Source organism: Ambystoma mexicanum, chromosome 2q (genome assembly GCF_040938575.1).
Source record: "Ambystoma mexicanum isolate Mex_15411 chromosome 2q, UKY_AmexF1_1, whole genome shotgun sequence".
NCBI classification, from domain to species: Eukaryota; Metazoa; Chordata; class Amphibia; order Caudata; family Ambystomatidae; genus Ambystoma; species Ambystoma mexicanum.
In genome coordinates, this window is record NC_090924.1 from 170,645,886 (window position 1) to 170,669,288 (window position 23,403).

The 23,403-nt window shown below is 46.4% G+C and overlaps 1 protein-coding gene across 2 annotated transcripts in view; it reads right to left on the reverse strand.

Annotated features, from left to right (window-relative positions):
• Positions 1 to 23,403, reverse strand: part of SNAP47 (synaptosome associated protein 47) — a 472,457-nt gene that overhangs the window by 418,309 nt on the left and 30,745 nt on the right. The window contains exons 1-2 of one of the 2 annotated variants that reach the window (XM_069647082.1): positions 13,186 to 13,208; positions 4,787 to 5,333 (exon numbers count right to left, since the gene is read on the reverse strand). In XM_069647082.1, coding sequence (XP_069503183.1) covers positions 4,787 to 5,286 — 500 coding nt within the window. In that variant the 5' untranslated portion in view covers positions 5,287 to 5,333; positions 13,186 to 13,208. Of the gene's footprint in view, positions 1 to 4,786; positions 5,334 to 13,185; positions 13,209 to 23,403 lie in introns of those variants that run through there. The other variant, XM_069647081.1, reaches the window with a different exon arrangement.

A 23,403-nucleotide genomic window follows, 5' to 3' on the forward strand; every position in this document is an offset into this window, starting at 1 on the left:
CATGTATACAAATGAATCATGTGTTTGAGGCCTGCCTATTGCCCCATGTATGTGCACCATGAGCTGAGACCAAACCTTAAGGAAAGTACATTAAGAAAATATGACATGGTTAACGTCTAGATATACAGCCCCTTTTGAATTTTAATATTCTGACTGTCAGTGAACAAAACCACCTGGCCTAGATATGTCAGTGAACAAAAACAAGTGGACCAGATATGTGATGTCATCAATGACATTTGTGATGTAATCTTTGATGTCCTGGGTGTTAGTCTTAGCAGTGCATGGTGGTGGCACTAGTTATGGTTGCTCTTGTGACTGGCTGATTTAGGCTTCAAGAAAGCCTAATTCATGGTTCCAATTTGACCAATTTGCTTACTTCTAATCTTTTCAACGTCCAAGCCCCCTCAACAGGCTCTCACTCCATTTCATGTACTTGTGCTCTAGTAGAACATGTGCCTTCAAAGGTTTTAATTGCGGTATTCTGCACATATCTATCCTTGTCTCACTAATCGTCAGTCATTCATTCAATCTAAATTTTAACTTAATTTCTTCTGCATTGTTTTCATAGTTCTTGATTTGCTATCAATACCAAAGAAAAAGTGTGGCAGAGTCCATCAACAGATTTGTCAAGGACATCATACAGTGGAATATTGGGTGGCAGTATGGTGTGCGCATGAAGTGTGATGACTGCACTGTACCACTCCATAAGGACATAAGAGTACAGGTGTAAAGCCATTTGTGCTATTGGATGGCCACAAGACGGCATCCATGTTACGTTCAATGTGGATGAGAACGGAAAATAAGTTCCAACGGGTAACAAATATATAAAAGCCAAATTAAAATGTACCAGTTTGAAGAACAAAGCACACAATGACAGAATAGGTTGCACTGAATACGACTTGTGTGGGACAGTGAGCCAGGGTATACAAGCCAGGCCTAGTATTTTATATAAGTATATTTCCTATACACAGGAAAGTGTTTCAAAGCACTCAAAGAGGGTGGGAACAAGGGGAAAAACAACATTTGCTCAAGAGTCCTTGAAATTCTGAGACAATAATAGTCTGCACAGGCAGAGTAAGTGTGTAAAGCACATGTAATGGTTGAGACACAGCAAATAGGCCTGACGGCGATCCTGCAGTTTACCAGTGCAATTAAGGGGAGAATACAGGGGAGAACAGAGAGACAATCTTCAGGCATGTGCATTTGGATCGTGCAAGTGCATAGACGGTAACAGAGGGGGATGTCCAAGTGCACCCAGTCAGTGGAGACTGGGGTAAGTGCAGAGAGAGCCACTCTCTAGGGTTATTTCTAAGTGCCTCGAAGGTGGGTGGGTGTAAGGCCCTGAGGCAAGTGTGAGACAAGACTGGGGGGTGGTGGGGTCAGGACCTGTGAGACTCTGAGGTACACCAGGCGGGCAGTTATCAAGCTGTAAGGAAGAGGAGGGAGAGAGCAGAGAGTTAGAGTGTAGCAGGGTCGAGGGAGAGCGAAGGAAGAGGAGAAGAGGAAGAGGAAGGTCCTGTTAAGGATGTTGGGACCAATATCAACTTATTCAGCTTAAACCTGCTCAAACATGAAACCATCAGATCCTGTACTCCGACCTATGCAGCCTTCATCGACCTCCATCTCGCCTTCGATAATATTAATAGAAACATCTTATGGGACAAACTATCAAAATGGGGCTGCCCAAACAACATACTGGAACCAATAAAGTTGCTATATTCCAATACACAAGTGCAGATCCGTTTGAACAAAAGTGGTCTTGTCACACAACCAATTAAAACCTGGCATGGGCTTAAACAAGGCTGCCCACTGGCTGCAGCCCTGTACAATTTGTACACTTCAGATTTTGAAGAGACTATAACTACTCCACAAATGAATCCGCCTAAATTAAACTCAATATCAATTCCTATGATTCTTTATGCTGATGATATTGCAATCTTTGCCAAAACACTGAGAGGCCTGCAAACTGCCCTGAATAACATTAAAAAATATATGCATACAAATCAGTTGGAAATAAATACCAGAAAATCCAAGATCATGTCACTAACGACTCTCCCAGAAAACACCATCATTCTTTCTACAGAAGGAAAAAATTGAGCAAGTTCAAACAATCAAATATCTAGGGGTTTGGCTCAATAAATCCTCTGTCGAACAACCATGGATTGACCACTTGAAAAGTAAAGCACATTCTCTAGCACGTCAGGGCTTAGCACTACATAAAAAATTTGGGAAATACTCCACGACCCCATCATAATTTTCTTTACACAAAAAGTTGTACCCATCTTGACATATGGCGGAGAGACAATGATAAACCTACCGACAACTGTATGGGATCAATTGGAGCGAATCTTTTGGACAAAGGTCTTAGCCATTCCGAAAATGTATTCTAGCATCTAGATTTCGATTCGAACTTGGCCTCCAATCCTTCCAATCAATCATACGGTGGAAACAACTAGATCTTCTCAGGAAAATAAACAATAACGACCAGATTCCCACCTTGAATATTCTTCGTCCAATCTCTGGAAATATCAACGCAATGGCTCTGAATAAATGGAAGGAATTTCTTAACCAAGAAAGGATAAGATTTGACATTTCACTTGAAACCCTAATCTGTAGACCACAAAGAGCCAAACTCCAAATTGAAAGACTCGATTGGATATCAACAATAAAAGAGAAAAACGGATACAAACTTACACTACAATGTACCACAGAAGTAAGAGCCTTAAACGTGATCCCTCGTTATTTCAAGCCGTTTCCTGACCACCTTATTAGAGACACCTTCATGAGGCTGCGTCTTAATGTATTTCCAACACAGCAAATCCTTGGGATACGTGCACAGAAAACCTGTCGACACCAAATATGCAGGTATTGCAAGGAGGATGACACTATTGAAAGTCTACACCATTTATTTATGCAATGCCCAGCTTTGGCAGACAAACGCCTTGCAGTCTCTACACTCTACATGAAATTCAATAAATCCATGGACCCTAAAGAACGATGGGTACACATCTTATCTGGAAACAACATTTCAATGACAACTGCGGCTATCCGCTTCTGACAAACAGTCCAGATACAATTAATGCCTGGTCATGGACAATTGTCTTGCATCGGATAAATCCAGATTAATTTGTTAAACTTTTTTGTATGAACTACTTTAATGAGAATTTTTCATTGTTGATAAATGTAAGGTTTAAAGTTATAAACCATATGCATTTTAAATAAAAAATAAAAAAAAGAAGAAGAGGAAGGTCTTGAGGACTTTACGGAATTTAAGAAGTTCAGGCTCAAGACGGAGGGGGCACGGAGGCTATTCCAGAGGAAGGCACCTGCTGAGGATAACGATCTCCCTCCAGATCTCTGCTTGGAGAACCGTCTCACTCGCAGAAGGTTGGAGGTAGATGAGCGGAGGGCTCGCGAGGGACAGTATTTAGGTGGGCAGCGTTGCAAGTAGGTAGGTTACAGGCCCCAGAAAGCCTTGTGGACAATGCAGATGGTCTTGAACTTGATCCTTGCAGCCATGGGGAGCCAGTAAAGGGATTTCAGCGCCAGAGAGATGTGGTCCCTGGGCTTGAGGCCAAGGATAAGTCTTGTGGTTCTGTTCTGGATGAGTTGCAGAGGGTGCAAGGCCGAAGAAGGGAAGTTAAGGAAAAGACTGTTGCAATAGTCCAGCCTAGAGAGAACCAAGGATCTAGAGACAGGGAGCTGCTGGAGGAAATTGAGAAATAGTAGAGTACCTCTGAGGAGGTGTAGTTGATAGCTAGAGATGAGATATAAGAGGAGAAGGAGAGAGTAGAGTCGAAGATGACTCGGTTTTTTAGCCTCGCAGGTGGGTGCGGGCGCAGGGCCAAGGGAGGCCGGCCAGAATTAAAGTGGAAAAATGGGAGCTGTGGACCCAATGCGAACAATCTCAGTCTTACTGCGGTTGAGGCAGAGGTTGTTTGCAGCACACCATGACTGGTTAGTGGACAGGGTATGAGCGAGGAGGAGAAGGCAGTTGAAGGTAGCCTGAAAGATAGTTGTGTGTCATCCGCCTGTTAGTGTAAACAGAGGTCTCAAAATAGGTTACCACCAAATGCATTGCAAAGGTGTTTGGTAGTGTGATGTTGTCTGATGGCAACTAGTGGCCAGGAAATAAGAAAGCCAAATGAAAAGCACTGGTTTGGCCATTTGAGGTGTACACAAGTGGTCTCATGATTATCAGAACCTTGTCTCAAGTGGTGACAAATGAATTACAGAGCAATAGGCACCCATGCATCAGACCTCCACGCCCAGTGAAACAGTGAGAGTTCATCCATGAGCAATGGTGTGGGTTAATGGTGATCAACTGGGCAACAAGAGTGTGTATTGGTATAGGTGACTATACCTATGTTCACAGGATGTATGAAGTGAAGGAGAGGCAGCTGATGAACCCTGGACTAGCCCACAAGGGCAACCACCTGGAAACGTCACAGGAACTTATTTACAAGATTAAATGTTTGTTTAGTGGCAATATTCTGTTATTTGTAATGGAAGAAGGTATGAGTGTGTGTGAATGTGTATTTAAGAAACAAGTTAATGTGATAGAAGTCTTACCTTTGCTTGCCAAAATGCATTTGTGGACATTGGAATGACGAATGGGGTGTGCAAAGAGGAAAGAAAGCAGTCACATGATCCTAGCTTAATGAATACAACTTTGATAACGAAGTGCTTATTATAAAAGATTACAGTTGCGAAAATAGATCGTAGGCAAAAATCCCTCCCCCTCTTAAAGTATATGTGCCATTATAGCCAAGAGACTTAACCGCACCTGTCTGCTACATCCATCTGTGATTCAATCTTGTCCAGTCCCTTTATGATGTTATCAAACTGCTCGCCCTGGTGATGAAGGACCCTTGCAGTGTCCTCCAGTCTTTTCTCAGAGTCTGAGACCAAGTCAACCAACTGCTTCCCCTTCGTGCTTTGGCTGGCAGATGTGGCGGTGCCAGTCCCATGAGGAGACAGCAGCTCCTCCCTCCAAAAGTGCTCAAGGACATTAAAGACCACATTTCTGTTGGGGTAGAGAGAGCTGAACCAGTGCTTGGCTAATCCCTTTTCAAGGATGGTGATGGAGCTAAAAATAAAGGTGGAAGACTCCTTCTTTATCTCGCTGATGCAGGACAGGTGGAAGCTCACCAGAATCTCCCCAGTCTTATCAGCTGTGAACTTCAGGCACCTCGGGGTCAATGAAAGTTTACCTGGCACCCATTGCTTCTCATTGTTTATAAAGTAGGAGCAAGACCACGCATGGATACAGATCTCTCTATTCATCAGCACTGCGTCCAAGGATATCTTTCGAGTAGTGAATAATTGCCAACCTTAATTGGAAAAAAACAAAAAAGTAAAAATGCACATTAATATAGTTTATTAAAACAAGTTAAACTTGCCCACAGATTACTGCCTTCGAGATATCACTTGCTTAAAAAAATGCATACTTTCAAAGGGTACAATTATTGGACATTACTTTCTACAGTTGAAATTCCACTGTGGATTAACCTGATAAACAACATAATTTCTTTTTTGCCCCATAAATCCTAAACACATATTTTTCAATGTCACTGACGGCATGCATTCACGTGTTTATTAGTGCAGTGATCAGTCAGATGAGCCAAAAAGTGTCCTTGTATCGTGTTATCTGGTACTGTCGAGCTTCGCTGATGTAAACGCAACAACCACAAGATCATAGGCTTTGCACTTTTTATAGCGGTCAGATTTCTGCATCAAGATTGAGGGAGGGGGCGTGGCTAACCGCCATGTAGAGTGGACGCATCTTCGGTGAGCTCCGCTCGATGAACATAGATAAGCTGCCACACGGGACACCGAAGTCTCATCCGGGCCCGCCGGGGCATCACGAGTATTGCTGAAGCCTGGAGGAGGCTCCGGGACCCCCCACACACGAAGGTTGCAGTCCGTGAGACCTGAACGCGGCTGCGGAAAAAACCGCGTAACACGAAGCCAAGATGGCGGCCTCCCCTTGCTAAGCCCAGAGAGGCCTGCGCTGGCCCGGCGCCCTGCAGAGGCGGCGAACCTTCACAGCGCCTGAAGCGGAGGAGTATCGAAGAGCGGTTGAGGAGCCCCGCGGGAAGCGGATGCAGCAGAGGCACTGCCTGCGCCGCTGGGGCGCACCGACGGCTGAAGAGGCCCGCAGCGGAGACCAGTGGAGTTCGGGGGACCGGACGCTGGCTACCCCACACCCGGACTAGCCCCGCCGGAGGGGTTCATCGGCGCTGCCTGCCCTGCCGGGCCTGCGCCATCGGCTGGAGCAGCTGGGGGCATCCGCTGATCCCGCAGCGGTGTCTGGCGAGATTGGAGACCGGACTGGCCCTGCCCGCTGAGGTGAGAGAGGAGAGTGGAGGTGCGGACGCCTGCTCCTGGACTTGTCCCACCGGAGGACCCACTGGGGCCGTCCGCCCTCCGAGCTGACGACCCGCCCGGCGGCCCGGGGGTGGAAGCGGAGGCGAGCGGGCCCCCCCCCTTGTCTGGGGGCCTGGCCCCTACACCTGCCTGGGGACCCGAGTGAGACCGCGGCCGCTGACCGGAGAGGAGGGGGTCGACTGGGACATATCCTCATCGCCAGACATTAGGAAAGAAGCCCCCCCCCACACGTGGCAGAGTGCTGCCCCGGGCCAGGCCAAACACCGCACCCCTCCCCGCGCAATACATCTATATTTCAGACGGCGCTGGCATTGAGGCGGATTGGAAGTGCCCCGAGGAGACTGGGGGAGCTGGCGACTGTCCCCCCGCGGTGCAGAACCGCACACCAACCGGGAACTGGGCGCACCTATCGCCCTCACATATTGAGGCCGAGACCACACCCAGGGCCACGTCCTGAGGCCTCTACCGTGGAACCCGCCCCGGAGCCTGAAGCCCACAAACCACAGGAATGTCTGGCCAGGATAGATCATCGGGAAGGGGAGCTAAGTCCAAGCAGCGACAGACCACCCTGGATGCTTATACAGCCAACGAATCCCCTGACCCCGGGTGCCCGGGCACGGCGGCGGCTGGTGGGGGGACGGACCCTACTGGAGCACCAACCGAACCCAGCAACACCCAACTTCTGGAGGCTATCACGTTATTCCAGGCGACAATGGTAAACAAAATTGATGCGGTGGCCATAGACCTGGGCCTCCTACGCCAGGACGTCCGCTCCCTGGCGGGCAGGACCGAGGCACTTGAGACCCAGGTACGAGAAAACACCGAAGCGAAAACCCAGCTCCTGCACGACGTGGATGGCCTGCGGCAGAGGGTCAAGAACCTGGAGGACAGGGCTGAGGAGGCGGAGGGGAGGGCTCGCCGGAATAACATCCGACTGCTTGGCGTACCTGAGGGCATCGAGGGCCCAGACCCCACCAACTACGTAGAGAACCTCCTGCTACAGGAGATTGGAGCAGAGAAGCTATCACAGGGTTTCTCCATCGAAAGGGCACATAGATCTCTCGCTAAGAAACCCCCACCAGGCGGCCCACCCAGGCCTATGATAGCTAAAGTATTAAACTACAGAGACCGAGAGATCATTCTAGCATTTTCGCGCTCTGGGGGCCAGATCCTGAGGAACTCTGCCAAGATAGCGATCTACCCTGATTATACCTTCCAAGTACAGATGGACAGAGCTCAGTTCATACACACCAAGGCTAGATTGAAAGCTGCCGGAGTGAAGTACATGCTTCTGTACCCTTCTAGGTTGAAGGTGATATATAAAAATAGAACCCTGCTATTTGACACCCCGGCGCTGGCTCGGGACTGGATGGACGAGCAGCAATTACCGGACATCGAAGATAAAAGACGCAAGCCGCACTGAACCACTCTCCACGACTACAGAGGAACGGCTCTTACCCCAAGCGCGCAGCAACATAAATTGAGCCCTTTGAGCAGCTGAATTGATCTTAATACGCGGAACACCGAAGCAACAGCTCCCTCAACCCCCAGGAGTCTTCTTTTCTCTTCTCAGGGTACAATTACCCGCCCGTAGGGCACCCGAAGACCATGCTTGGTCCCAAGGAGCGGAAACGGGACAGTCATGACGGGGATCCCCCCGTTGGACCAGTTCTATGTTGGGGAAGTTTATCAGGGGGGAGGGAGATACTGGGGAGTTACACCCACGTTGGGACTTTTGAACAAGAAATACCGAGACCTCAGAATGACCTCACTACAGATGCACCTTTAATAGGACCCCGATTGAGTCAGTGGGGGAACATTGGGCACGACCACGCTCATGGCTGAAACGATAAAAATAATGACGTGGAACGTCAGAGGCATGAACAGTTACGTAAAACAACACCGGATCCACACATACCTGCGTCGCTGCAAGGTCGGGATCGCTATGCTCCAAGAGACACACCTAATGGAGGAGAAACTGAAGGCGCTAGCCAAAACATGGCGAGGGACCATGATCGGATCCGCCTATTCCTCATACGCAAGAGGGGTCCTGATTTGGATCGACCCGGCTGTCCCCTTCAAGATAACAAGCACCAAGACGGATGACGAGGGCAGGATGGCAGTTGTGCAAGGTACGATAGAGGGGAAAGACCTGTGCCTGGTTAGCACTTATGCACCCAATCACGATGCCACTCCCTTCTTCCACTCCCTTTATCCCAGACTAGGCCCATATGTAAATTGTGCTGTGATTTGGGGCGGCGACCACAACTGCACCCTTGACCCTCTCAAAGACAGATCCGATGCCAGACACTCCCGCCCATCCCCCCCAGCCAAGATATTGTCCAAACTAATGACCCAACTATCACTCTGTAATCTGTGGAGGGAACTAGACCCAGAGCGACGAGAATACTCCTTCTTCTCCCCACCGCATAAAGTCCACACCAGGCTGGACTACATGCTGGTCAGTCAAGAGCAGCAAGCCACCTTTCGTGATGCACAGTATTTACCTAGAGTACTATCAGACCATTCCCCCTTGATAGTCACATGGGAGGTATATCCGCCCAGACCCCCGGTCCCCACGTGGAGACTGCGAGCCGAGGCCCTGCTGGATGCTGCCTTCCGGGATCACATCCAAGACAGCACAGACGAATACTGGCAAGACAATCTAGGCAGTGTAGATTGTATTGGCACCGCATGGGAGGCATATAAAGTGGTCATGAGAGGGGACATGATAGCATCGGGGGGAGGGGCCCTGAGATCCTTTGTGAACTCCCTGGTGGACGCAGAAAAGATGCTGGGGGAGCGGGAGAACAGGGTAGACGTGACCCCCGAGAGTCTACAGGAAATAATTAAACTGCGACAAGCCTGTCTATCCCACTGGGAGATGCTGGGGAAATTAAATTTCGCCAAACATAGAGAGAGGTCACACGCCCTGGGAGATAAACCCGGCAAACTCTTAGCTTGGCTATACAAAAGGGAGACCCCTAGCACCCCCATTTGCCACATACGCAAACCCGACGGCACCACCGCGTACACGCAAGCAGAGATTAACCGAGTTTTTTCTGAGTTCTACCGGGACCTCTATTCCCAGACCCCTCCCTCATCCGACACTGGGATCGACGACGCCCTAGACTGCATTAAGTTACCCAGGTTAGACCCACAGCTGGCCGAAGCCCTCGACGAACCGATTACCCCTGATGACGTGAAGGCAATAATTAGATCACTTCCCTCCGGAAAGGTGCCGGGCATGGATGGCCTCCCTGGGGAATTCTATAAGACATATGAGGAGACCCTCGCCCCCCTGCTTGCACAAGTATATAACGAGGCTTTCGAGCGAGGCTCCCTCCCGAACTCCATGAGTGAAGCAATAATAATCCCCATACTAAAGCCTGGTAAAGATGGGACAGATTGCGGGTCGTATAGACCTCTCTCTATGTTAAACGTAGACAGCAAAATACTGTCAGCTCTGCTTGCCAATAGACTACGCAGAGTGATCCCCCTTCTAATCCATCAGGACCAAACGGGCTACGTGCCCGGGCGTTCTATCACTGAAAACCTACGTAGATTACACCACATCATATATAGTACCGAGGGGAAATCCCAGAAATACGCCGTAGCATCACTTGACGCCACCAAGGCCTTCGATTCGGTTAGATGGGAATGGTTGTATGCCACCATGACCAGGATGGGGATCGGACCCGCCTTCCTTAAATGGACTCAATTGATCTACACCAATCCCACTGCCAGGGTGCGCACCAACAAGACTTATTCTGACAAATGGCCCCTCCACAGAAGCACACGACAGGGATGCCCCCTATCCCCCATGCTCTATATCATAGCTGCAGAGCCGGTGGCCGCATATCTCCGACAGGAATATGGCGACGGAGGCATTGAGCTAGACGGGGTGTCACATCTTATCTCCATGTACGCAGACGACATGCTGCTCTACCTACATGACCCCGAGCTCCGTCTGCCCTACATCCTGGAGACATTGGATTGCTTCCACACACACACAGGCATACAGATTAATAGGGATAAGTCCTGCCTCTACCCCCTCGCTGCACTGCATAGCGGGGAGTACGGATCCCTGCCCCCTCTAGACCTCCAGTGGCAAGCAACATCCTTTAAATACCTTGGCGTTACCATACACCGTAACCCGAGCACCGAACACATTCTTAACACGGTAAGGGCAAAGGACGCTCTCGCAAAATCCATGGAGTTTTGGGGGAAGCTCCCTCTCTCTGTAGCTGGGCGGGCGGGACTCCTCAAAATGGTAGCGCTTCCACGCCTACTACACTGCTTTACTAACGTCCCCTTCAACATCCCCCCCGCTTTTTTTAGAGACCTAAACAAGCTCTGTAGAGGATTCCTGTGGCAGGGGGGCAGGCACAGAGTGGCACTAGACATTCTCCAAAGACCCTATGAGAAGGGGGGATTGAAAGTCCCCAATTTCGAACTGTATTATCTGGCTAGTCAACTGAGGCACGTAACGCACTGGATGGCGGATGAAGCCACCACTGATACCCGACTCCTCCAACCGGCCCTGCCGCGATTGCTACTTCGAGACCTCCTTTGGGTCGAGAAAGGGGCTCTACAACATCACCCTTACCTAGCCAAACTTGGAACTCAGCTCTGGAGGCGAGCCTGCAAGGCAGTGGGGGTAACAGACCCATACTCCCCGCAGATCCCCATTGCGGCCGTCATGGTGAAAACTTCATGGGGTCATGTAGACACGCGCACTCAGTGGGAACCCTATGGGGTGGCGGTACTCGGAGACCTCACCCACGAACAGGAGCTCATGACGTTTACTGACCTCAGCGAGTCCACGGGCCTGCCCACGGGCCAGTTCTTGCTCCACAGAGCAGTAATGAAGGCCCTGATGAAGAGATGGCCGGAGGCCGTCAACCAACTCACGCAGAACGAAACCATCGAAACATTACTGGACACTGCCGAAGGAGGCCACGAAACCTCCAGAATATATGAAGCCCTGCTGCAGACCACGACAAAGGACACACTGAAATGCAAAAGCAGATGGGAGAGTGAAATGGGCCTCGAATTTGAGGACAAAGCATGGGAGGAAATAACCCATTACCATAAAAGAGTCTCCAGAAATGCTCGCCTCCAACTTATTCAATTGTACATCACCAACAGAGCCTACCTCACGCCCCAAGCCATATCAAAGTTCAAGGGAGCCACGATCCAGACTTGTCCCAAATGCCACGAGCCAGAGGCGGGTATGACCCACATGTTCTGGAGCTGCCCGATAGTCCAGAGGTTCTGGGCCCGAGTACAAGAAAAAGTAGCGACTGCTGAAATTGAGGTGATGATCCATGAACCAGCAGCCTGCATATTGGGGAGTTACAAGCGAAACAGCAAGAATAAGCCCCTAAACAGACTCACTGACTTGATATATATAACAGCAAAAAGGCGCATAGCCATGGGTTGGAAGAGCGCAGGAGGGCCAAGCGAAGCCCTTTGGTGGGACGACCTCAAGAGATGGATAGCTGCCGAGACTGCGGCTTGGGAAACGGCGATCCAAACACAAAGGCTGGACTCCAGCGCAGACTTACTCCGATGGGTGGCGCTAACGGTGCCACTTCTCCACCCAGTAACGCAGGACGGCGCCTCGAACAGCACTGCCAGTCCCGGCCCGGCTCGTGCCTAAGGATATCTGAGGACTTCACTGCGGTCTCGGTGGGAGGGGGGTGGGGCGGGAAGGTTGGGTACGTTAAGACATGTTGTTTTTGATCCACACATGTTGCATTGTCTAACCACTGTTTATATGTGTTGAAAAACCAATAAAGAAATTTAAAAAAAAAAAAGATTGAGGGAAATTGTGTATTTGTGTTTTAAAAAGGACAAGTCCGCCTTGGTGGCAATCCGTTTTTGAGGAATAACCTTGGTGTGAGACTTAGAAAATGAGACTGGATAGATAAAATGAGTTACTGATGTGATATGATATGATATGATATGGCATTTGTAACGCGCCTATACACAAGTGTTTCAAGGCACGAAAAGCACTGGTTTGCCCAATAGCACTGCGTTCATTATGACACACTGACTAATGGAAATCATTTCAAAATAAAAGATTACATGGCAAAATGCTCCGACAATTTAGCATTTCAAATGAAAGTGTCAAAGGATATGGCAAGGTCTGAAACAACTTTGTCTTCAACATAAACTAAGGTGGGCTATGAATTTTAAAAAGGTTTTCTGGGCAGAATACACTGAAACAATAATTAATCTGCTGCTTTTCATAGACAGTGGAATCCATTCACAGGAAAAATAAAATAAGAGCTCTCTGTAACACTTGCTCAGGACATCAAGACCTTCCTTTGTGCTGGACTGTGATGTGATAAGGCTGTTCCGCACTACTCCAAGCCACCTGCAAGTAATTCTGCTTGCCTACTTGCATTTGTGTTCTTTTAAATTAATATTCACGGTTTATAATGCTTACAGTTTCAGTTCAACAGACTAGATTTTAAAAAACAGAAAGATCCAAGGAAGCACATGGAAACAGCATTGCTTTCTGAATCTAGCAATCCAACGCAAAGTGAGGTTATGCAGTATTCACAGTTTGACCAGGTGTCTTACGCTCTTCAATATCTACTTTAACCCGATCCTCAAGACAATAGGCAACCAACCCCTAGTCCACAACTGCTATGCTGAAAATAAACAGATCTAAAAATAATACTGAGCCTTTTAATATGGTATCTAGTGAATAAACAGCTCTGCTTTGTACAAGTAATGCTGAATACTCTCCCATTTCACAACTTTTCCTTAAAACACACTTACTTATGATATTTTGAAGTGGAGGTTCCGTCCAGCCCTTTAAGACGAGGTAGCAATACCCTTGAGATGAATGGGGATGCAGAAGTTACTCAAACATCAATAATAGAAACGATTCGGTAGTTGGCAAAAGGATAGCTGTTTCAATATCAATTATCTAAAACAGGGAGTACAACAGACATCAAAGCGCATAAATTCTCAATGCATCTTAAAAAAAAGCATTCTTTTATAGCAAAAATCGTCTTTGATGACGTCAACCTAAGCATTAGTAACGTCATCCTACGTGGCAAACTACAAAAACCTAGTGAAGAAAGTAATTGGGTCTAAGGGAACATCTAAGTATATGATCCATACTAGTCTGAGACAGTGAGAGAAAGTGATGGGCTTCTTAAGATCAGGTGGGGCAACTAAGCCCTCCCTTCAACAGGTCACTATGAACGTCACTAAATACACGACGTCCAATTGGTTGCACAAAATATCATGCGGCCCCCTACCATTGGTTGGCACTCTAACCTCCGTCAGTACTTTTCCACCTATGTTAGCAGCACGCAGACCGGACTGCCAGGTGATGGTGAGCTAGCTTCCCACCAATTAGCAGATCATTTATCATCACCTCAGTGGTCTGATGTCAATAAGGACTTTGAACTTGTCATTTGGAGTGTTCTTTGCACTGGAGAATTCAGGGGAGTGAAGGAACGCTCCGCCTTCATGCGTAGGTGTGGTTGTCATGTTCGTCCAACGTCATCCTTCCATGTGACTGAAGAACACAAAATTGAGCTTCTATTGTATTTAAAATACTATTTTCTAATAGACTTCTGACGTCTTCCTTGTTTTTGTCCATGCCACCTGAACAGGAGTTTTGTTCTTTCACACGATTGTATCCAATTTCTGCTCAATCCACCCCGATACGATCTTGGCTTCTTGGCTCATCCAGGCTCGCCTTTCTGAGATTCACTCCTGTAATTCAATTGTTTTTCAACTGTGACACGCTGGAGAGGCCTTCCTTTCTTTAGTCGAGCTCTGGTATAATAAATTTAGTGGAAAGCTCCATTCCTTACTCATTCCTATATGTATACGTTGGCGCATGCCGCAGCTAGCCTCATGAATACTTCATCTGCTTGCGTTTCTTTGCACATATACACGTGTAAAATGACTTCATATGTTCATCAGTTCTGTAGCATAAGTTTCTTCATCTTGATCCCAAGATGCCACTTATATTCGATACTTTATGCCTTATAGAATATCTGCATTCTCTTGTCTCTGCATATCTTCTATGTACGTCAGTCTTGTTTAATGTGACGTCACCATTCTTCTCTTACATTCAGCTGTCCTGTTTCTTCTGTGTTTTCATTCAAATGGCCATCATACTGTCTTGTATGTAGGTATGGTTTCTCAATGGGAACCTGCTTCTAGTATTATCCTTGGTATCTGTAGTTTCAATGGTTTTGCACGTGTGCCTCACACTCTGGTTTCCAACATATAGGCACTATGGGTGAAGTGGTTGAGGTAGGGGTACTTGGCTCTTTCTCTACACCGCCCCTCCACCCCCTGGGTGAATCATCAACCACTCTCCCATCATCCTTCATATCTAGACATCCTCCTCAGAAGAAATGCTTCTTTGGGATCCATATCTTTAGAACTACCTTCAGGCATCTAGCTGATTTCACATGCTCATCCTTGTTCCAAGTCATGAGCATGCACTGTCCACTTGGAGTGCAATAAATCCATCTTCCCACATACTTCTTATGGTTATTTGGATACAAGAACTTTGTTCCCTCAGGTGCATGGATGCTGGCCTTCTCAAATGTTTTCATCTGTCAAGTCTCTGGCCTTCCATCCTGATTCAACATCGATCATGATTTTCATGCCTATGGCTTTCTTCCCTGTCTTTTAGCATTGTGCGATTATTATCTTAAATCACACAAAATCCAAGCAACACCAACACGATCAGCGCTCCAAGGAACTCGAACATATCTGCCATCCACTGTGGAACCCAAGAAAAGAGCGATACAAACCAGCTACCATCAGCAATATCTTCTACTTAATCTATCATCTGGACGTGTAGCTTCGTCAGTATCTCTATGGACTCTGTCAAGGTGCCATTCTCGTCATCGTGAGAGGGTGTGAACGTGCAACATGATTCTCCAATGTTTGCACAAACACCTCCATCCAGAGCTGTGATCATGTCCAGGACGTATCTAGGTCTGAAGAGTCATCAATCGTATGGCTCTCATCTCTTCTCTTCTCTGAGAGAATTGAATCCCTTTATGGTAGTGATGATTGTCTGCAGCAATTCCCATCTGGTAATCTGCAGCCATTTGGTATTTGCTCCAACCTGGATTCTCGGCATGAAGATCATCGTGAATACCGACAAAGTCTGGCTGAACAGTCTGTGCTTATACAGGATGGAGTCAAAAGCTTCTATTCACTTGGCTGAGAAATAGTTCCCTCTCTTCATTCTATTCATCAGCTCCACAGATCTCTTCTTCCTCAGGTGAGTATCTGCTTTCAGGAAACTGTCAAGACTCAAGTCACTTTTAGGAATCACCAACGCTGGAACATGAACACTCACCAGTGAGCATCATCCTCAATCCCCAATCTTTGGGTAACTTCATATACGCTCTGGATCCACAAGCCCAGTAGTGATCCATAATTACTGCTGTTCCAAGTTTCATTCCTGGTACATCAAAGATTCGATCACAGTTCTGATTCTCTCCAACTTTTCTTGTGCCATTGTTTCTAAAGCACAGCTTTGCACTCTCCAAAGGCACTATCTGCAAGGGTTCTCCTCTATCTTCAACCCAGGTCAGTAGTTTAGCAAGTCTTGGCCATAGAGGCTTGCATCCATTCTGCACTAGGTCAATGGTTGGTTCATAACCAATGACCACCCTGGCTCTGCAGATTACCACTCCATCTTCCCATCCTTCAGGTGATAATACCGATCCGCAAATCTGCATCTGGCCTCTGTTCTTCCATCTACGAATTTCTTCTGCAGATTTTCCAAGACTCTCAAGTCTTCTGTTTACTTCCCATCTGATTCCAGCTCCTTTCACTCTAGGCTTTTCGTATATGATCACGTGATTCTTAGTGTGCCCCCTATTTCTTTCTTTCGTGTCCTGAATTTAATCATCTTCGCCTGGATCTGTCCATTCAGTTGCCCATTTGAAATAGGCATCTCGGCCCATGAACTGACCCCTTGTACGACAGAGTGCTATGTGTGAAAGACTATGTGCTGTCTGGACATCTATTTCAATAGCTATGAACATTTTAGACTTCCCCCATAAGGTAGGAGTGCACATACAAAGCATTCCTCCTTTGAGGTCCTTCTTCCCACTTCCTTCATATGCTGATACCACATGTTGCTCCCCAAATGTGCAGTGCTATCCAGGTAGTCATTCAACTCATGCTCATCCTCCCTAGCACTTCTCTTAGGTCTCATTATTTTCGTGTGATTTTCTATAATCATCTCATGAAGCATGTCAGCATAACTCTTCCTGACTGGACCAATCAAAGAAACATTTGTCAGTGTACTGGGTGCTTTTATATGTGCTACCTGTGTAGGGGAGAGTTCCAGAAGCTTCGTCCTATCAATATAGTATTTAGGCATAGAAATGTCTTGCATAATCTACATACGTGACCTCCCTCTAAAAGGTAACCCAGGTTTATTTATCACAGGACCAGGTGCTCTCGTATGTACATCTAAAGTAGGAACAATTACATAAGGTCTTGGCTGCCTAGTAGTTGCCACATCTGTACCCTCTTTCTGTATTGGAGGATACACAGGAATCTTTGCTCCATTTGCATCTAAATAATAAGCAGTACGCACTGTAAGTGAAAGCAGTATCACTATGAACAGAATGCAGGTGTAAATAACATATAAATATCCCCACTTACAATAACTTCTTGCACATCGTGGACGTCTCTTGTGATCTGTCATGATGACGTTGCTATTGATGCTGGCCCTTTTTGCTCTTTTTTTTAAAGGAAGGAAAAATTCACTTTAATCATGCAATACTCTGGAAGCTGCTGAGTCAACTGTCTGCTACTGGACGATAAACAAAAGTTCCAGTGAAGATGACGAATCGTCCTTTCACCAGATATGATATTTTTATGATGTATCGCGCTCATACACAAGTGTTTTAGAGCGCGAATATGACATGAAGACTCCTCCAGCATGAAACAAAGTACTTTAACCAGTAGACTCTGGAGCTCTTCCTCCAAAAGTCTCATTCAGTTCTCAATGTTCTCTCAGAGTAACGGTTCACCTGCATTGTTATGTCTCTCAATATTTCATTAAGTGCTGCATTATTCCTCGGATCTCTCAGAAACATGCATACATCAGTTTGTCTCCCAACGAGATGTGGGCAATCCTCAATCAGATAATAAAACACCAAGCTGACCAGTCTATGTGCACTATCAGCCGATAGGGGCATTTGTGTTTTCCCATTGTGCTCAGGAAGCTGAAGAACTTGTTCTATTATAGCTGCGAGCAATCTCGATTGGACCAGATTTAGGATCTTGCAGAAAATTATGAACGTCAAATGTTCTCCACACGAGTGAAGGATATGAGCACAGAATATAGATGAAAATAGCAAGAACGATCCGGTGAACGTTGTCATTGGGCACCACCATAGGCACCTCCGAAAAGAAATTCAGTGAGAAAGGAATCGGGGATCTGTTCCCTTTTCCAGTCATCGAAAAGGAACTCAAAATCTGGCATGCTCTTCTTCTCGATCAGGATTTAAATGTGTATCAGTCCAATGTCAACAAACTCCTGTGGCTCAAGAACAAATAGCTTTCCTTAACTCCTTTTTCAGTGACTGAAAAGAGTGTCCAGAAATAAGCCACAGTTCAATGTACTCTGTGTCTGTTTATTTGATAGCTTCTGCATCCTTCTTTCTCGTCATAGACCTGGTCTGCACGTGCTCTGGTTCTTCCCCGTTGCTTGCTTCCGATGGGGGTGAGGGTGAAGGGGGTTCTCCAGCATAGATTTTCACGTCACCAAGGCAAATCCAAGCATGCCTTCCTTGCACTTTGACTGCTTATGGTGTTACGTCTTCCTCTATAAATGGGCTGTTGAAACACGGCTCATGCTATCTGCATGTAAAGTTACGAATCAGGACCGAATCACAGGGAAAAGGTTTGGGAAGACATAGTTCTTTAACTCCGGTTGTTGTAACATCTCTTTCTGTTTTCTGTGCCCCACACCCCTTCCGCTTGAGTTGATCGGAAATGACAGAGATACTTGTAGTCATATATGTAAGATAATCATGTAACTCCTTTCCTAACAATTCTGCTGTTGCCTGGGCATCACTTCTAGTTTTAGATGATGGAGGTGTGAAAGGTATACTTATTCGCCTCCCCGTCACCATTTCATGGACAGTAAGATGGTGGTCTGAACCTGGCTGATTTCTCAACGCACACAATGCCAGTGGTAGGCAATGCAACCATCCTTTCTTCAAGGTGAGCTTCAATTTAGCTATTCTCCGCTTAAGCAAACCATTGAGTCTCTCACAGATCCTGTTCGCTTGCAGGTGATACGCCGATGAAAACTTGTGCTTTATACTAAGCAACAAGCTTATCTGTTCAAAGACTTCATTAACAAAATGAGGGCAATTATCTGATCTCAATACTTCACATATTCCCCATCTGGGAAACATTTCTCGTACTAAAAGTTTTGCTGTGCAGGTGGCGTCCGGATGTGTACGCGGTCCAGCCTCAATGCACCTCGAGAAACGACATACCAGTACAATTATATATCTGTATCCATTACAGACTTGTAGCATGTTGACATAGTCGATATGTAAATGTGGGAAGGGGACCATTTGGTCTCGGAATAACGCCCCTAACTGTGCGCAGTATGTGCCCAGCAGTAAACTTTTGACATACGATGCCGTTTACCACATAAAATGCAACGTGTTCTACCAAATTTGGAACAAACCATTCCTCCAAAATTGATGTGGCGAGGCTCTTTCTAGTGACATGCAGAGGGTAGTGCAGCTGTTCTAACGCCACCCTCAATAAGGCTACAGGCATCACCGGTTTACCAGTGCTGTCTTGTCATCACAATGCTTCAGAGGGGCATAAAGAACACCCTCTCCGTGTCCACAGGTCTTTCTCATCCTGAGGCGCTTACCCTTGGATCTCTATAAGCTAAGTCTTAGACAAATCATTAAAACAATCAGGCACACTCATCATCAACACCATGCTTTCATTCACATCAGACGTGTCAAATGCCATAATATCTGAACATGCAATGCGCTTTGCTTCCTCGTCTGCTTTTTGATTTCCGCGTGAGATAAAGTCTGCTCTTTAGTGAGTGCTGCGCATTTAACAACTGCGATGGCTACTTGAAGTTGAAGTGCTCCAATGAGTCTATCCAATAAGGCTGCGTGTTGCACTGGAGTGGTGTCCACTCTGCGGTAGCCCCTCCTTTTCCAACGTGCTAGCCTTGCATGCACCGTTGACGTCACATAGGCGGAGTCAATGAACACGGTTACTTCTGGTCTGCGTGTTTCTCGAGCACAATAATCAGCGCCACTAATTCTGCAGCCTGTGCTGAAAAGTGAGACGGTAGTCGTGCACTTATCAATACTTCAAATTCTCCATTGGCCATGTGCTTCACCACAGCGGCACCTTTATATCTTTGCCCATCATTCTGATCGATTCTAGAAGAACCGTCAATAAAGAGAATCTCCCCACCTGCCAATGCATTTTCCTTCTCCCTTGGGAGTTCATCATAGAATTCTTCATAGTTCGAGCAATCATGTGTATGCTCGTTCTCTGCCAGTGGTTCTACTACAAACATGGCAGGATTCACTATTCTGCATCTGACTATTTTGATCGCTGGATTAGATATGACCACCTCATAGACAGAAGCCCTTTGAGATGTCAGCGTACCTTTGGGTTTTTCCAAGATGGCAAACGATGCATGTTCAACATTGGGACATCCCATTACTATGCTGGCAGCCTTCTCAATGACGAATGCGGCGGCTGCCAAAGATTGTTGGCAAGGAAAATGACCCCTCATTACTGGGTCTAGAATCCCACTAATATGCAAGGGGCTTGTACCCAAACGTGGTTCTCTGCGCGAGTACAGCTGTCATACAGTGCCATTCGTATGCTAGAACAAAAAGAATTCCTCAGCATATTTGGGAATCCCTAAAACTGGAGCTGTGCAAATTGCCTTTTTCAACTCATCAAACCCTTCTTGCATTTCCTCAGTCTAAACAATAGTTTCCTGATTCGCCTGTGCTTTCCTCAAAGCTTGCAACAAGGGCCTTATGTATGAACTGTAATCAAAGACCCATGCTCTTACATAGTTACACAGTCCTAAAAAATCTTTACATGTGCTTTATCGTGTGTGGCTTTGCTGTTTTCAAAATAGCCTCAGCCCTCTCACGAGTAACTTTCTTTCCTTCATACAAAATTAACTGGCCTATGTACAGCATTTCTTCTTGACAGTACTACAATTTCTCCTCGTCTTCTTTTTATCCTTTCTCTGCAAGAATAATCCTTAGTTGAACTGAATCATGTCTGCACTCTTCCTCTGTGGTGCTGCGGACCAATATGTCATCCACGTACTGCAACACGACACTTTGTAAATCAATATTGCTTAAGTCCATCTGCAGAACTCTATAGAAAATCGATGTAGACTCAGAGTACCCATGGGGCAGGCGAGTACTTTTCAGACGAGTTTGTCTGAACGTAAATGACGTCAGATCCTGTGGGTCCTTATGTAATGGGATTGAGAAAAACACATTTTTCAAGTCAATCACAGTGAAATATCGTGCTTTAACTGGGATATTACATAAGATTGTCGCAGGATTAAGAACTAGAGGGAACTCGGCCTCTACAATTTGGTTAATTGGTCATAAATCTTGAATGCCACAACCCCCCTTTCCCTTTCTCCACAGGATAAACTGACGTACTACACAATGACTCTGACGTCACTAAGATACCCTGTTCCATCATGGCGGATATCGTCTTAAAAATACCTTCATCTGCCTCTTGAGACATAAAGAGGTAAAACTGCTCCTGGTTTCAATTTAATCTTTACTTCTCTAACCCTCTTCAATAGGCCTACGTCATGGGGGCCTGTTGTCCATAATGAAACTGGCACTTTGCCATGTGGTCATCAAAATAATCGGGACGTTTCTGTGCCAACATCATTTTCTGCGGAACCTCACGTTTAATTGCTCTTACCGAATAAGTAATACTCATCTCAAATACCACTTCGTCATCTGACAGATGATTTCTAAACAAATCCTCATCAGTGACGTCAGTCAATCTGTAACCTTCCCCAGTGGCAATCACTGTACACCATCGTCTGCCTTCATAATCAACTCCATCAAGCATATTTAATTCTCCGCGCACTATAGCGGGTTGCAATTCTAAAGGAAAGACGTGTCCTTCCTCTTCATCCATAGGTATCTATGGCCTAAATAAGAATTAATCAGGTATCCTCACAGTTTTACCCACTAAACCTGCCACCATGTTAACAAAATGCACACCCCATAGTGAAAAACCTATGGTTCTAACGGTACTCCTCGTATGACCACTTGTCCTGCAAATTCCATAATAAAAATCACTCACGTTTAAATAATTCATTCTTGGCATTGAACACACTATGCCTTCATCATTGAACAAAATCGTCATGTTCAATTTGGTCATTAATTCTCCACCTAATATATTGAAAGGTGTCTGTCTTGAATATAACAACGGCACAGGCATGTCACACTCTCCTATAGAGACTGGTAATTCTTCAGTAAAAGGAACTCTACTTGTAGCTCCTGTGAAACCTTGAGTATTCAAGGCATTTCCATACATCGAAAATATCCCCTCTCGTATACATGAGCATGTTGCACCCATTTCTACTAAAAACTAAAAAATGATTTGCCTCCTATATTAACGTCAGCCCTCGGTTCCTCTTGAGGATTGGGCGTCACAGATAGTATCAAACACATAAAGTCTCCCAGTGAGCTGTCCTATTGTTGATTAATTCTCATCCCCGTACCTGTGAAAGGGTTCTCTCCATCAACAGTGACACCCCCCTATTCTAGGAGTTATCAATGGACCTGTGCTCGTGCTCTGCTGCATCTGCATGGGTGACTGCTGTGACTGCCCTTGTGGCGGATTCATTGTTGGCTGCTGTGTTTAAAAGTCTTGTTGCATTCTCTGCGCTTGTGTTTGCTGCACTCTCTGATTTTGAGCACACCCATCTCCATTCTGCTGCGAATATGCAGGCGAGTTTGTAGGCCCCCCTTTTGAGAATTGCCCATTCTTCACGACTCCTTGACTTGTGCATGTGCAAGCAAAATGTCCCGACATACCACATGTCCAACATATAGGAGGAGGCCTCCTAATTTGCCCCTCCTGCATGCCTTGACTATCGTTCTGCTTGTTTTGAAACGCACTTTACTTGTTCTGGAAGTTTCCCTGATTATTGTGGAAGCCTCTACTTCGAAGGCCTCCCCTTCCCTGTGGTGCAATCCATTATTTCCTTGAGCGGACTGCCTTTGATTATTCACCTGCGGCATGCTTGCTGTGAACCCGATCCGTTCCCAGTAGTCAACATTGCCCCTTCAATGGCATACTTTAATAGTTTTTTCGGCACTAACCTTGCCTCTTCATCTTTCCTCGCATCGTCTTTATTTCGATTCTTCTCTTGCAACAGCCTACAATAATACACAATGGTCAGCTGGATTTGTGATCATGGCTTTGCTTCCATGCCCACCAATTTCTTGAGCTGCTTCTGCACTGCCTCTGGCAGCACTTGGCACAATATATGATAACATACAGGTATAGATTTTTCCCCCAAGCTTCGCGTATCTCCAAAGCCCACTGCTCTTGGAAATTGTGAGTGTAAACAAGAGGATCATCCCCTTCCTGCATATTTGTCGTCATTATAGCTCCCATGTCTGATGTGTCCGGATACAGTACTCTAAGCGCTTTCCAGACCGCCACCCTAGAGTTATTGAATGGTGCTCCATCATGAGCAGCGTTTATCGTAGTAACACTAGAATACCCTGCTCTTGACCAAAATGTCATTATCCCTTTCCCCCCCAAAGGATAGCGATTAGGAGACCTTTAATGTCCCCTAAAGCTAACATGTTTCCCCCTGTTATTTTCTCTAACTCATGTATCCATTTCCCAGCGCCGGAAGTTAGACTCCGGAGTTTGCACCTTAAATTGTCCTTATCCATCTGTGGCCAAGGTACTATA